This window comes from Anoplopoma fimbria, chromosome 2 (genome assembly GCF_027596085.1).
Source record: "Anoplopoma fimbria isolate UVic2021 breed Golden Eagle Sablefish chromosome 2, Afim_UVic_2022, whole genome shotgun sequence".
Lineage (NCBI taxonomy): Eukaryota > Metazoa > Chordata > Actinopteri > Perciformes > Anoplopomatidae > Anoplopoma > Anoplopoma fimbria.
The window spans coordinates 32,665,940-32,680,692 of record NC_072450.1 but is presented as its reverse complement, the minus strand read 5'-3'; the positions used below and the strand labels follow the sequence as shown (position 1 = coordinate 32,680,692).

Here is a 14,753-nt window from a genome sequence, read left to right as displayed (position 1 = left end):
AGTGTGTATGTGGTTGAACACTCGTCGTGATGTGAACTACCTTAGCCAGGACGTAGGAGCAGTCTCCATGGAAGGTGTAGTCTTTTCCATCGAAGGTGTTGATGTGAGCCCCGCCCGCCACAGAGCACATTCCTGGACAGTTTTCCTCCTTACAATTCCATTGTCCACTCTCACACACACTGTCAGCACACACACAAACACACACACACACACACACACACACACACACACACACACACACACACACACACATCGATTTCAACTTTTTTGTGGTAGCAGAGTAATCAGTGGTTGAAGTTATTTTGGTGAAAAGTAAAGCATGACACAAATCTAAGTAACTCGATAACTGATATTGTAAAAAATGATGTTTCTGCATTGATTGTTACTATAATGCTTTGAATAAAACTACCAAGGGGAATTATTTTGCCTAGGCTCATTGCATCATTTGTGTTTAGAACACTGTATGCAGGAGAAAGGAAGGTCAAATAGGCAGATTAGACTGGATGTAATATAATGAACTAAGATGCTTTTATTATTTTGAATTTACATTGAATCTGGATCAGCATCACCTCTTCATAATAGCATACTCAGTTGACAATCTGTTGCATGATACAAAAATGTTTCATGCAAACTTTAGAAAGACTAGGTGAGACTTAGGTGAGACTTTCTCACTAAATACAAAGAATACCTTTTTCAACGTTAATAACAAATGGGCAATGAGGAGATTTATGTCAGAGGAAATATTACAATATGCATGGGCCATCATGTGCCTGCCATCTGTAGCTACTGAAAAAAAAACCTCCACTAATACCCAGACCCATAAATAATGATTATTTTAACACTGTGCATTCAAGGTGAATGCGTTTAACTGCAATCTTTTAAATATTTATAAAATAGAAACAAAAAAAACAATTGATGATGTTATAAAGCCAATAATGTGGCAGATAAGCGCATATAACAAGGAGGAATGCACATTAAATGCATCCACATCTACAGTGAACAGAGAGGAAACGTGGGGATTTGGGGGATGAAGGACTTTATGTTAAAGTTAACATTCACTGTATTTGTGTAAGTTGTTAAAATTGTAAATAAGCAATGATTTCAACAAACTCTAAATGTGAGCAGATTGTTATCAATTACTTAAGGTGCACTTTAATGCAAGTGTAAATAGTGTTGTAGTCACATCATTTCAAAGCATTAGCACTTTTAGTTATCCTATAAATGTACAGATTTCATCTTACCAGGATCTACAGTTGTAAGAGTAGGACTGTCCTGACTTGTAGACTGTGTTGTTGTGCAGACATGGACACTGGTCCACTGCAACACAGCCACTGCTACTAATGTCATCCAAGACCGTTCCTGAGGAGGAGAGAGATAATAATCAGTACTGTCATCTGACATGATTGAGGTTGTGTATGTTTGCATATAGCGTATACACAGTACTGCAAAATGTGTGTGGATACCGGCAGGGCAGTGGCAGCCTTCACTGTAGTGGCTGTGACATGTCTGGCTGGCCTGAGGGGTGGAGCAGCTGTCAACACATGAACTGCTATACTCCATGTACTCCATGTTGTATGGACATTCCATGTCTGTGGAGACAAACACCTTAATGTTGATGTACCAGTGACAAGCAAAAACATTTGCAATCCACACGGCAACTGATGTCTGTAATTCAGGGTTAGAACATTAAATGAAGTGCATGTAACTAGCCATCTTTAGGTGTTAGCAGCCTTACAGCAAAATGTGTCATTCCTCCATTGACTGGGCTTGCCACCTGCGTGGACACACTGTCTGGAGAACTCTGAGATGGTTTTGCAGAGGAAAGGGTCAGTGTTGTTTTCTTTGTTGCACATATCAGCCGTACAGATTTTACTGAAGGATTCCACATCCAGAAGGTTCTGGCAACTGCTGAAGGAATCACTGGAGAAGATCTGGTCACAGAATTGCTGAAAAAAAATTCAGTCATTGGTAAATGGACTTGTACTTGTTTAGAACTTTCTAGTCTTCTGACCACTGAAAGAGCTTCAATCAACATGGACTAGGGGAGCCACAGTTGCCCAAATCTGTTACAGAATCCAGGTAGAAGTCCTACCTAAACAGGGCGTGTAAACCAACACATGCTTGTGTTTTTTAAATCTGTTTTGAAAAGAGAATTATTCAAAAATGAATTATTCAACAAGAGGAAATACTGCTCAAGGATGTCAATTCAATTCAATTATATACTAAATTCGAAACTTAATTGCCTTCCCTATGTTATTGAGATTTTTCATGTAGCAAGTATGTTTAACTTGAACCTGCTGAGCTGTGTTGACATGGCAATTAAGTAGAGAATTGAATCCAATTGAAAATATTAAGCAGTATTTTGTGTAATAATCAATTTATGAATGATTCTCTTTTCCCGACAGAAGCATGTGTTGGTTTACAAACTTGTTTATCTACCAGACTTCCTGCACATTAGTAATATGGAGTTAAAATGATATCATGGGTTTAAATTTACAGTCAAACACACTTGCTTTTCATCATTTAAAAAAATAGCTAAATATATAGTTTATATAGTAAAATCTAGATTTGTTGCTGTATTTGATTGTTGATTAGGTGTTGAATTGACCTACCTTGGTAAAAGTGTAATTACGGATTAGCCTACAGTTCTTGAACTATCCAATCAATCGAGGTCAGGAAAAATTTCATTGGTACCAAGTTTGCATTGTGGAAAATTGAAATGTTTAACCTGCACAAACTTTTAACAACTAGAATTCAAGTCTATTTATATAGTTTTTGGTCTTTGTGGTTCTTTTCAACCTTGGCAGAGATAAGAAAGTATGGGGGCATCTCATCCTTCACATACGTGACTTCATGAGATGTTTAATGCATGTGTTTGGACTATAGTATGTAGAGAGTTACCTGACTGCCACAGCTCAGCACGGGGTTGAGCACAAGCTCCTCACACGTCTCAGTTGGCCCATCGTTCTTGTGGGTGTCAGCATAGTCTGCAACAGACAGCTGAGCTCCTACAGTCGAGTCAATCACACAACAATGCTCATTGTGGTTATTCAGTAAAAACATATAATGCAGTTTGTTCCCCTTTTTGGGAATATTCTACAATTTCAATTCAAAAAGGGAATATGTTAAAAAAAATATTTCAAATGTGTAGTAAGTTGGTTTTTTTCAGTTCAGCAAACATTTATACAAATGTCAGCATTTACTCTTTTCGAAATAGTCATTAGCTCGATGACCTTGTATGGGTTTTTGTACCCTAAGAGCAAAATATTCTGTCAGAAATAGTTCAGTTTAGGTGAATAGTTAGAACAGGTTTGTATTACTGTTTGAACCTACAGTATATTTAATCCGCCCGAGGTAGAAAGTTGTCACCTCTCTCAAATAATGCAGGTCTTGTGACTTTGTAAAAGTTGCAAAGTGGTTTCTTATTCCTGAAGGAATTCTTGTAGGATCAAGCTGTTAGCATACTAATGAGGGCAATGGAAATTTACACATACGTTTACATATATTACTTACTAAATTGACATTCTGTTCAAATACATGTTTGCAGTTCCTCTCGCTTGCGGAAATTGATGAACTGATGAACCCTCTAGCCCACTTTTTATTTTATTATAATGAATAATGATTGGCCTGACTTTAAAGCATCTACAAGAAAGAAAACCACCATCTTATAGTTGGAACTGAAGGCCCATAACAAGGCATTCAGAAAAGGAATTAATAGTGCCTATTTCCCTTGCTTTAATGACTTGGTCATCACATTATTTGACACTGATCAAAAGAAAAATGATACGTTAATGTCAAAGTGAAAACAAATCTCTAAACTGTTGTAAATAAAGTACATGGAAAAGTGGATGGAAAATTAGCCTATACAAAATACATTACATTACACAACTGATCACTGGTGCCAACAATTTAATATTTAATGTTGAATAATAACTTGAATGGAGAGTTACTGTGTTTAATACGCCTGAATCTAGAAGATCAAAATTGGGTTGGTGAACTTCCAAGTGAGAGTGAAACAGATTAATTAACACTGACTCCAGGCTCAGTTGCAGCCGTTGCCAAAAGTGTCTTTTTGTCCCTAATGCATGCAATTTTGTGATTTACATATTAATATAAAAAAATGTTAATAAATGATGTCAATTTGCATTTAAATCCACTTTAATTGTTAAAATATCCAAAGGGACGAAGGACGTTTTTGGGCCACTGCCATCAGATGCTGCATGGCTAACATTAAGGAATAAAGACTGAAAAGGGATCTTAAGGAGTACATTGAAAAAGGTTCTTACCGTCTTTCATGAAATCATTGGGTGTGCCGTCAAAGTTTCCACAGAGTCCACATGTCTGGTTCTGGTATTTTTTATCTATTTCAATCTGTAAACACACCCCAAACAAACAGTAGTTATTGGTTAGTTAGTATACCATTTATCCTACAAAGCAGGTTGTTAAGATGTCAACATGTTATTAATAAAATTTGACAGATGTCATTATTGCTTTGTCATCCATTTTGGAATTTGATTAGGTCATATTCATGTGTCAGCTCTAACATGGGCTATCTAGCTGTGTTTGATTAGAATAATTATTAGTTAAGATTTGCTTTTCCAGCTTGTGCATGATCTGTGTTTTAGGTTTACTTAAAGAAGCTATATTTACATTGTGGTTTTAGATAAGATAAGATAAGATAAGATAAGATAAGATAAGATAAGATAAGATAAAATAAGATAATCCTTTATTAGTCCCGCAGTGGGGAAATTTACAGGATTACAGCAGCAAAGAGGATAGTGCAAAACAAGAGACGTAGTAAATAAATAAAAAAAAAAAAAACACAAGATCAAAATAAGTATTATAAATAAGCAAATGAGCAATAAAAATCAAGCTTTGCTTTGCTTGGGACATATCCCACAAACTATCCCAGTGACTTACTGGGACATAGTTTGTCTGCAAAGTTTGAACTCAAGCTGGTGTCAAGGAAGAATAACTAATTTTGGTGGATAGTAACATTGGCATTCATAAAATGTTTCAGCTTAAATTGTGATATGTAGAAACATTTATTTATACCCTGGAAGTCCCGGCTTCTTTGACATAAATTGCCATAATTCTTGAGGACACTAAATTCCGATGACATGCACTACAGCAAAATGATACAATTATCATGACTCTTCTTTTAAATACCATGGACTGCTGCTCAACGCAAACCTATTGCCTACCTTGATCAACTTATTCTAATGGTTGCTGAAAAACGGTCACTGTGGCTACTAGTTTGATGAGCTGATCACTGGCTGCTTTCGTCATACAGATCAAGTATGTCACCCAATTGTTACACTATGGCTCTTGTATACTTGCTTTTAATAGCTTTTGGACAATGATGGAGCTCTGCGGCAAATATGGATTAGTGAAAGAAATGATGAGATAACATAAGCCTTTAAACAATTAAAACAAGTGTTTAAAACTCAATGAGCATACACCTTAACACAAACAGGACAGAGGTGAGTGCATATGAGAGGGTGTGCTACATACATTCAGGGAGTCATCCAGGTTCCACATAACTTTAATTCCCAGCTTAGTTTCTACAATTATACCAGATGTGGTTGCCATGACAGTAATCCCCAATGTGACATTCGGCAGAGACACCCTGCAGCAAACACAGAGAGTTAGTGTGAATATAAGAAAGAAAACAACAGCTGACACAGGATTCTAAGGGGGCAAAAGTAATAACTGTATGTAACGTGAAAGTCATAAAGGGTCATAAGGCTCATTTGTAAGGAATTCAAGAAGTCAGTGGCCTTTTTCTGCAATCATCTCAGACAGTGCCCAGCCCTCCTAGGGTAATACGGGAGGTCAGAATAAAAACATGTATATAATATGGATAACTTTTAACTTACTGCTTTTTGATGTTGCAGGCAGCATTATTTTGATTTTAAAAACTTTGTTCTGGACATATGTCTGCCCTCAAGGTGTTAATGATAATGGCTATCAATAATTTAAAAAAATAGTAAACAGCAGAATGTGTGATTATGATCTTTAGTGACCCTTTTTAACATACACCAGGTCATTTAATTAAATGTTAATATCGACAATATTGAGTGATTCAGATTTAAAATCTTCAAGGAGGGAATATGCTTTACAACCATCCACACAGCCTTTGTTTTCACTCCATTTTAACAAAGAGGTCAAATCAACTTTGAGTTTGAAACCTGTTTGCGAAGCTAATCTGTCACAGCTGCCAATTTGTCTTTTTTTGAATGCGGCCACTGGAAGGCACTGAAATTGTATGTTTTCAATCCTTTAAATGAGATTAAATATTTAGACATTCATGTGATTTAGAGATCTGGTCTTGATGTGAAGAAGCATATTGATAAAATGAGTTATACATTGAAATGCAACACTGAAAGCTTAGATTCTGTAAAGAGAGATACAACTGGAAAAATTCTTGAACTGACATAAAGGTCATCTCCTGTTCTGACCAACATGAGCAAATGCTCTGATTCAGTGGTTCCCTTGTTGACACGCCTTCACAGCCCTAAAACCCTTCATCAACACCAACCTGTTAGGTTCCAAATCTTTCATTTGAGCTGATATCTAACTGGGCCATACAACAGCTATTAATTATATAAAACTGGGTATTTATACTTTTTTCTTCATAAACTGACATATTTATTATATTTAGTATATGTGTTCATTTCTTTTAGATTTCTGTTAAGACCTGCTCACTTATTACTTAAGATAATAAAGATAACACAAGATTGACAAAGATGGAAGCTGTTCATTGGAATGTATAATATCAATTCAAGACTGGGATTGGGCTAATTTTTCAACAAGCAAAACTCTATGTCACCAGAATTATTGGAATGACGATTTGATTTCATATACAGTAAAAATCTAAACATAAGTAAAGATTAGTAAAGATATATTTACGAGTTGGTCATAATGTAGTCAAAGGAACTTTTTTTTTCTGCTTGGGAAAAGGTTTTCTAGAATCTTAAACACTGTGGAAAGCCTTTAAAGACAGATGGCAGCAATGAGAGGATAATTGGTTGTAAACACGTGGAAGAATCTAAATGAACGGTCCATTTATTAGCTTTTTTCAAATCTTTCAATGGTATCTCAAACTCCTCAGCAAATGGAATTGTGGATTGAGAAAGGATATAACGATAACTATCTCCATTACTTGACAACCTCCCTCCTCTAAAGCAGACTGAGAAGTTTCGAGGTAAAGAACATCTTTCAACTCATCAATACTATAGTACCTAATGTAAAAATCTGAGTAGAGTCTCAGGGTGTAACATGTACCTCAGGCGTTACAGTGTCTCAGGGATACATGATTGAACTGGAGTGAACTTACTTGTTTCCGTCGACGATCACTGAGCTCTTGGAGAGCTCCACCACTGTACCATCAAGCATCAAGGTGATTTCGCTGATGGTTGGGACATTGTTGACTGTCGTGCGCCTCATCTGGATGTTGAAATCACTGTAGCTGCCCTTACACTGGTAGGCCATGAGATAGTTACAACTGGAGGCCAGCTGGAAGAAATTTCCATCAAAGGTCTTCCAGTGATATTGGCCCCAAGTCGTGCACACTCGGCCGATGTGATTTGTATCAGCTACAACAAAATATTAACATATTAAAACAGCTTTATTAACTGACATGAAGAGTTGAGCAAAATTATTTTTCGGTATTTACCTGAACTCAGGCTTAGTGTCTGTAGAGAAGGAATCGTGGTAACTGTAGTAAAGACAAAAAAATATATTTATTTAATTTAGAAATGTTTCCTGACACTTCACTGAGGCTTACACTCAGTGAACAAGGGCATGTCTAGGATACCCATGAAATGTGCTTGGCCAATCCTTGATAAGCAATCTGCCCGGTCAGAGGCAGTACCTTGGTTTGAACTGAAGAAATTATTTTAATAGGTTTGTTGGCACTTTATACTGTGACTGTATATGTGATTTTTGTCTAGGATGGTTGTTATTATGGGGCGGCTGTGGCACATGAGGTAGAGCGCTTGTCCCGTAACCACAAGGTTGGTGGTTCAAACCCCTCTACCGGCAACATGCCGAGGTGTCCTTGAGCAAGACACCTAACCCCAAGTTGCTCCCCGGGCGCTTCATTGTCCCACTGCTCCTCCGGGATGGGTTAAATGCAGAGAAATAATTTCCCCATTGTGGGACTAATAAAGGATTGATTATTATTATTAAAAAATATCTTGGGCTGTGTCAGAAGAGGCAACTAGTAGACTTAAAAAAAAAAATTCAATACAATATTATGGTCTATCTACCATGTAAAGTAAAATTTTAAACATAGAAACATTCTAAACAGTAATTTAATGTAATGAAAATAGTCGTGGAGACTGAAATGTCAAATTAATGCTATTCAGACCGCGAGTCAGTGCATCAATTGGGCCACCCAAGTCAAAAAAGTGTATCTTCTGCCGCCACTTTGAATGAAAGAGAACTAACAAAGATGACAATTTAATTATATGCACTTTTGTATATATAAAACTTATAATAGTATATTATTATATTTTAGTATATTATTATATTATAATAATAAGTTATCGAAACAAGATGTAAAATATCTCAATTCAAATAAATCAAGCCAGTTTTCTTTCCTTCAGCTTACACCAATCTGAACTTCAGTTAAAACCATCCAATAATACTTTATCCAATAAGTGTGAAGCTGTAAGCATTCTTCAGGTCATCACTCACCAGTCTGAGTGAGTGAGTCAACCAGCAGTGTCAGGTAGATGAGCCATAATGTGCATCGGAGTCCTGTGGTCCCCATGCTTGGTCCTGAGAACTGACCCGTGATGAGACTGCTCACCTGGAGGACAAATCCCTTTATAACCAGTAAAGGTGGAGATAAGTGAAAGAGAGAGGGAGAGAGAGAGAGAGAAAGAGAAAGAGAGAGAGTGTGTGTGAAAGGCAGTTCCAGCTCTAGATATCGTCAGTGTGATTGTCATTTACATATAAAATAAATACCTGACAGTGCACACACATGGTAGCATTTTACTAGTATTTTTGTTTGCTCAGGAAAAATCTCTTCATAACTTCCATCACTGCCCTGAGTAGCTTGTTCACCCAATATGATAAATGGTAAATGGACCTACCTGTACTGGTATAGCGCCTTTCTAGTGTTCTGACCAATCAAATTTGGGGTTAAGTGTCTTGCCCAAGGACACATGGGGGTCGAAGCGCGGATCTTCTGATTGAAGAACAACCCGCTCTACCTCTAAGCCAAAGCCGCCCTAAAAAGAGCCACAGCCATCCCAACATGGCATAATGGGTTAAATGGCTTGATAAATGGAGCCTTTCTGTAGTCGCATAGCTGTTTGTTTTACTTTAGATAACATGAAAGAAGTGTTGGGTAATACAGGTAATGGGCTGCACGGTGGTGTGGTGGCTAGCACTGTCGCCTCACAGTAAGAGGGGGGCCCGGGTTCAATTCCAGCTGGACTGCCCTTCTGCGTGGAGTTTGCATGTTCTCCCCGTGTCAGCGTGGGTTCTCTCCGGGTTCTCCGGCTTCACCCCACAATCCAAAGACATGCAGCTAAGGTTAATTGAAGACTCTAAATTGCCCGTAGGTGTGGATGTGAGTGTGAATGGTTGTCTGTCTCTATATGTCAGCCCTGTGATAGTCTGGAGACCTGTCCAGGTGAACCATGCCTTCACCCAATGACAGCTGGGATCGGCTTCAACCAGACCCTTAACAGGATAAGTGGTTACGGATAATGAATGAATGTGTCAGTACTGGGAAATTTCATTGTACCTAAGTATGATGAAAATAATCACATTATATTATATTCATCTATTCTATTACATTTTTATTTTTTTTATCCTGGTTTTAGTTCAATATCAAAAAAGGCAATTGTTTACTTGACACAAGAGTTTTTTCACATGGTTTCCTTAACTTTCCCTTTCCTTAACCTTTCCCAAGCTTAGTATTTTCAACAAAATAGCACTTCAAGACATGAACCCTGACTGTATAAGATTTGTCTCTCACTAAAACCATACTTAATTCGCCATGCATAGACATTGAACATAACCCGGGTTTTGCAGTTTTGTAAAAAAAGATGCTTTGTTACAATAAATATGGCCATGGTTACACTTGTCTTTTCAATGTGTCCGGAGAGGAACTCCTGTGTGGGGGTGATGTGGAGGAGACCTACGTTTGATAAATTGTCTGGATTGTGCCCATAGATGGGCAGCAGTGGTTCACAGGTTGAGCCGGTCGGTCCAAGACACTTAACCCCAAATTAATCTAGAAGGCTGTGCCATCAGTGTATGAATGTGTGTGAATGGGTCAATAAGACGTCTCAATATGCAGCAGTCCGCACCCATCACTTAGTCAGCTCTGGAAATTGAACACAATATGCCACATTGTTCAGATGTAAACATGGCGTGTGTTGCTCTAAGGAGGTAAGGAGGATTGTTTGGTTTGTGTTGATGTCCCAGGCCTGCGTAATTTAATCCACAGTGACTCAGCTCCCTCAGTCCAGGATATGCATCCTGTGGTGCATCTTTGTTAAAAACTCTGCTCTGCTTTGCTAACCGGAGTGTTTGTGTTGTGTCAATAAAGACCTGTTAGTCATTCATGTTACATTGACAACACAGAAAATGTCATGCCTTACAATACTTTTCAAAATAACTCAGATTCCTACTTTGAAGTTGAATTCTTAAACAAGTATAGCATGAAATGACATTAGTTCAGACTGTGTCGGTTCTGTCCACTGTCCATATGGATGGATCATTTATTTTCAATCATTTTAAATTAGTTTGAAATTGTGATTATGTTTATGATCTTCTGCATCTCTTTAAAAAAAGTTGTGCTGGTATCGTTTGTTCTGCCATAAAAATAAATAAATTATTTTACACTTTCACTGAGTTAAATCTTTTTTAAATCAGTCCTTACTATAACTACCAAATAACTATGTACTTTTATTGTCTGTTTACATAATGCCATAATGTTGTTTTTATTCATAAAAACAACAAATGTATTTATATCTTTACACTTAATGCTAGGGGGATTTCACAATAAGGGATTTGTTCATGATGAGCAACAACATTGATATAGATGTATTGTTATTTTTTGTGCAGATAAAAAAAAACTCCAGTACCACAGAAAACTGATACCATAGAAAACAAAATGTCCCCTGCTAAAACTGCTATAAAAAACTACATACTAATATTGATTTCCACTTCGAGTTATTTTTTGAACCAACATCCTGATCGTACTGATCAGATCTACTAAATATTCATGTATTGTATATATATATATATATATATATATATATATATATATAGAAGAATGGTAGGTCCTAGAAGCATGATTAATCTAACCCAAGAATATATATATATTTTTTTTAGGCTCAGAGTGGATCGTCTTTAAATCTGAAAATTTGCGGTTTAATATTCAGCTCCTCCAGTCCACGTCCTTGGGGAAGATACTTAACCCCCAAAATTGCTCCCGAAGACTGTGCCATCAGTGTATGAATGGGTGACTTCTTATACACATGTGTGACTCCTAATACACATGTGTGACTCCTAATACACATGTGTGACTCCTCATGTGTGACTCCTAATACACATGTGTGACTCCTAATACACATGTGTGACTTCTTATACACACAGGTGTGCATGTGTATGTACTTCTGTGTGCACTATGGAGGGGTAGAAAGGGGCACAGAGGACAAGAAGAGTCCCATATGTGTGTGTACTTACTTGCATCTGTGTGTGATAAGTACAACTCAGCCACGTGCATGTGTAGGGAGATCTGTATGAGCATCCTGCGATTGCACGTGCCATTTGTCAAATTTTGTTATGACATCACAAATAGCCCATGACATGAGGAATAGTAATCCTAATAGTAATAATAGTAATGAGTAATCCCACATGATTCATTATGTATTAAAATTAAAGGTGAAGTCTGCTATTCTTATCCAATAGGCCAACACTTTTTGTCAATTTCAGCTCATATGTCTGATCCTCAATTTGAATAATCAGATCAAATCATCTTTCTTTAATTAATATAACTCGTCAGTGCTGCTTCCTTTTGTGTGCAGCAACTTGAAAGCAATCCGTTTCTTGTCGCAGTGAAAGGATTTTTTCTGAAAGGTAAAACACCAACAATCCTATGAAGCCAAGACTTGCATCTAATTCTAAAGTATAATACTATTCAATGCCAAGCCTGTTTGGTTGCTCCCATCGGTTGCCATCGGTGTGGACTGGATGTTGCATGAATGTTAGTTAGAGTCTGATGGTGGCACCTTGCATGGTAGCCTGGCATCAGTGTGTGAATGGGTGAATGATATGTAATATACTACTGACTGTAAGTCGCTTTGGATAAAAAGCGTCTGCTAAATGACTGTAATGTAATGTAATGTAATGTTTGTAACCGGTACTGACATGTGTCTCCTCTGCTGTGAGGGGGGAGTCGCCCTGCTGACTCTCCACATACCTTACGTGTTTATTGAAGCTGCCTTTAAGCCCTGTGTAGTGTGAAATGCGAGAGCAGAAGATATTAATGACCGAGGTTCTCCGCTGCAGAATGAATATAGGGGAACACTGATTTCAATTCAATTCATTTTTATTTATTTTTAATATGTAAATCACAAATTTTCTTCAGAGGGCTTAACATTCTGTACAACATATGATATCCTCTGTTCTTGGTCCATTGCAATACCAATAAGTAAAAACTTCCCCCCAAAAACCTGAAGTAGAAGTGCAATAGATGTCATGTGTACAGAACTAAATAAATTAAAGCAGTGGATATACTAGCATGATCATGATAATAAATTCAGTAATAGAAATTTGACTAATAATATTAATTATGGTAGTAGCAGTGGGTTTCAGCAGGGCCACAGCAGGTGGCACGATCACAGTCCAGATATAACCCCGATTCATGGAAACCTGCGAGGCGAGAAAGCACAAGGACTCCGGGGAAAAAGCAAAGTCAGTAATGTGCATAAATAGGACATGAATACATAAATATGGAAGGAGAGAAGAGGAGAGAGGAGCTCAGCGTATCCTAGGTAGTCCCCCGGCTGTCTAGGCATATAGCAGCATATCTAGGGGCTGGACCAAGGCGAACCTGAACCAGCCCTAACTATAAGCGCTATCAAAAAGGAAGGTCTTAAGCCTGCTCTTAAAAGTGGTGAGTGTGTCTGCCCCCCGGACTGAAACTGGAACCTGGTTCCACAGAAGAGGAGCCTGATAACTGAAGGCTCTGGCTCCCATACTACTTTTCCGTGGATTGGGGGCATGTGTTTATAAGTTCTATTATTTTAAGTTAAGTTAAGTTGCAATTCTTTCCATTCTTTCCTCCTCCCAGGGAAGTATTGGAGAGGTATTAAGATAATGATTATTTTAAAACTACTGTGTATTACTATTACTAACTACTATCTATAAAGAGGTAAAGCGGAACAATAGCCATTAAATAAATATTCTGGAGGCTAAGAGATAAGAGATAAGGTAAGATAATCCTTTATTAGTCCAGCAGCTGGGAAGTTTGCTATAAGACATAACGAAAAAATTGTTGCAACCTGCTCATGTACGCACATAAGTGAGGGTAAACCAGGAAAGAGCGAGGTGGACTCATCCTCACAGAATTCAAACAACATCTGCAATGAACATGCTGTCACTTCCTGAATCTATTTTATGTTAAAAAAAAACCTCTAGTTTTACATGACACAATTTGAGTCTTTGATTTAAAACAATTAGCCTTTGTCTGTTGGTCTAGAGGACATTCTTATTAGTTCCAAACTGATGAAGACAATTCACAACTACAAGATCTCCATTGACCCAGTTACTGGGGATGTCATTGACCAAAGAAATTCTCAGTCAACTAAGACTCATAAGATTTTGTTGACCAATAGATACGTTGATTAAACCAAAAACTCTAAGATTATTACTGGACACGCTGAATTTATTACATTATTCAACACTTTATTTTGTTTAAACACTTTGTCATAATGTAAAAACGTATTACATCATGCACAAAAGTGTTATTATGTTATGGGCTCATGGTTTTCTTGTGTTATTTGCTGATTATTACATTATGAGCTTTAAGTGAATTTAAATTATTACAGTATGCGCAGTCATTACAACTTCGGTGTTGTGCATTTGGGTCCATTTGGGGTATTCATCAGTATAGGTCCTCCTTAACGTCCACATGTTTGAATGTGTTACTCTAGCTTAACCTTTGTTTGGCAGGTCATACATATGCAACATCGATATTTATAATCTGATGATTTCCAGCGATGCACAACGTCAACATTGTCATTTAGCGCGTTGATTTGTATACCGATTAAGTCCTTGACAACTACACAATGTTACTTGTGCATGCTAAATACTATGTTTTGAGAGGTAAGTCACCATCATTTTCTTTCATTAGTTGTTAAATTAAGTAAATACTCATTGGCCTGAGAAAGATCTGACTTGGGGATCTGTGCTGTTTGGTACCGCCTTTCCCAAAGTCACTGTGTCACACTGGGAGTGTTTGTCTGTGACTCTGTGTGTAACTTCCAGTGCCGTGTTTGGCTGCTCTGTCATCACAGCGTTGCTATTATCTTTCTGTGAGACCTTTATCTCACAAGTCTTGGGCAAATACTCAGGGTTGGAAAGTAAACTGGAAACAGGATGTTTGGAGGTAATAGGCTTCTCACACAGCTTCTTGATTTATGGGCTCAGCTGAATGTGTAATATTAACACAGGTTAAGGTGGAGGCGTGGTGAGCCGCAAACACACACTTACCACAATGT

General features: G+C 37.6%; 1 protein-coding gene across 1 annotated transcript in view; it reads right to left on the bottom strand.

Moving 5' to 3' along the window:
• The window catches only part of LOC129098911 (mucin-5AC-like), a 35,910-nt gene extending 27,131 nt beyond the window's left edge, over window positions 1-8,779 (bottom strand). The window contains exons 1-9 of the mRNA XM_054608051.1: window positions 8,704-8,779; window positions 7,340-7,598; window positions 5,515-5,629; window positions 4,287-4,371; window positions 2,902-3,008; window positions 1,736-1,931; window positions 1,464-1,589; window positions 1,242-1,359; window positions 41-179 (exon numbers count right to left, since the gene is read on the bottom strand). Of these exons, the coding sequence (XP_054464026.1) occupies window positions 41-179; window positions 1,242-1,359; window positions 1,464-1,589; window positions 1,736-1,931; window positions 2,902-3,008; window positions 4,287-4,371; window positions 5,515-5,629; window positions 7,340-7,598; window positions 8,704-8,779 (1,221 nt within the window). The remainder of the gene's footprint in view (window positions 1-40; window positions 180-1,241; window positions 1,360-1,463; window positions 1,590-1,735; window positions 1,932-2,901; window positions 3,009-4,286; window positions 4,372-5,514; window positions 5,630-7,339; window positions 7,599-8,703) is intronic.
• Between the last annotated feature and the right edge of the window lie 5,974 nt (window positions 8,780-14,753).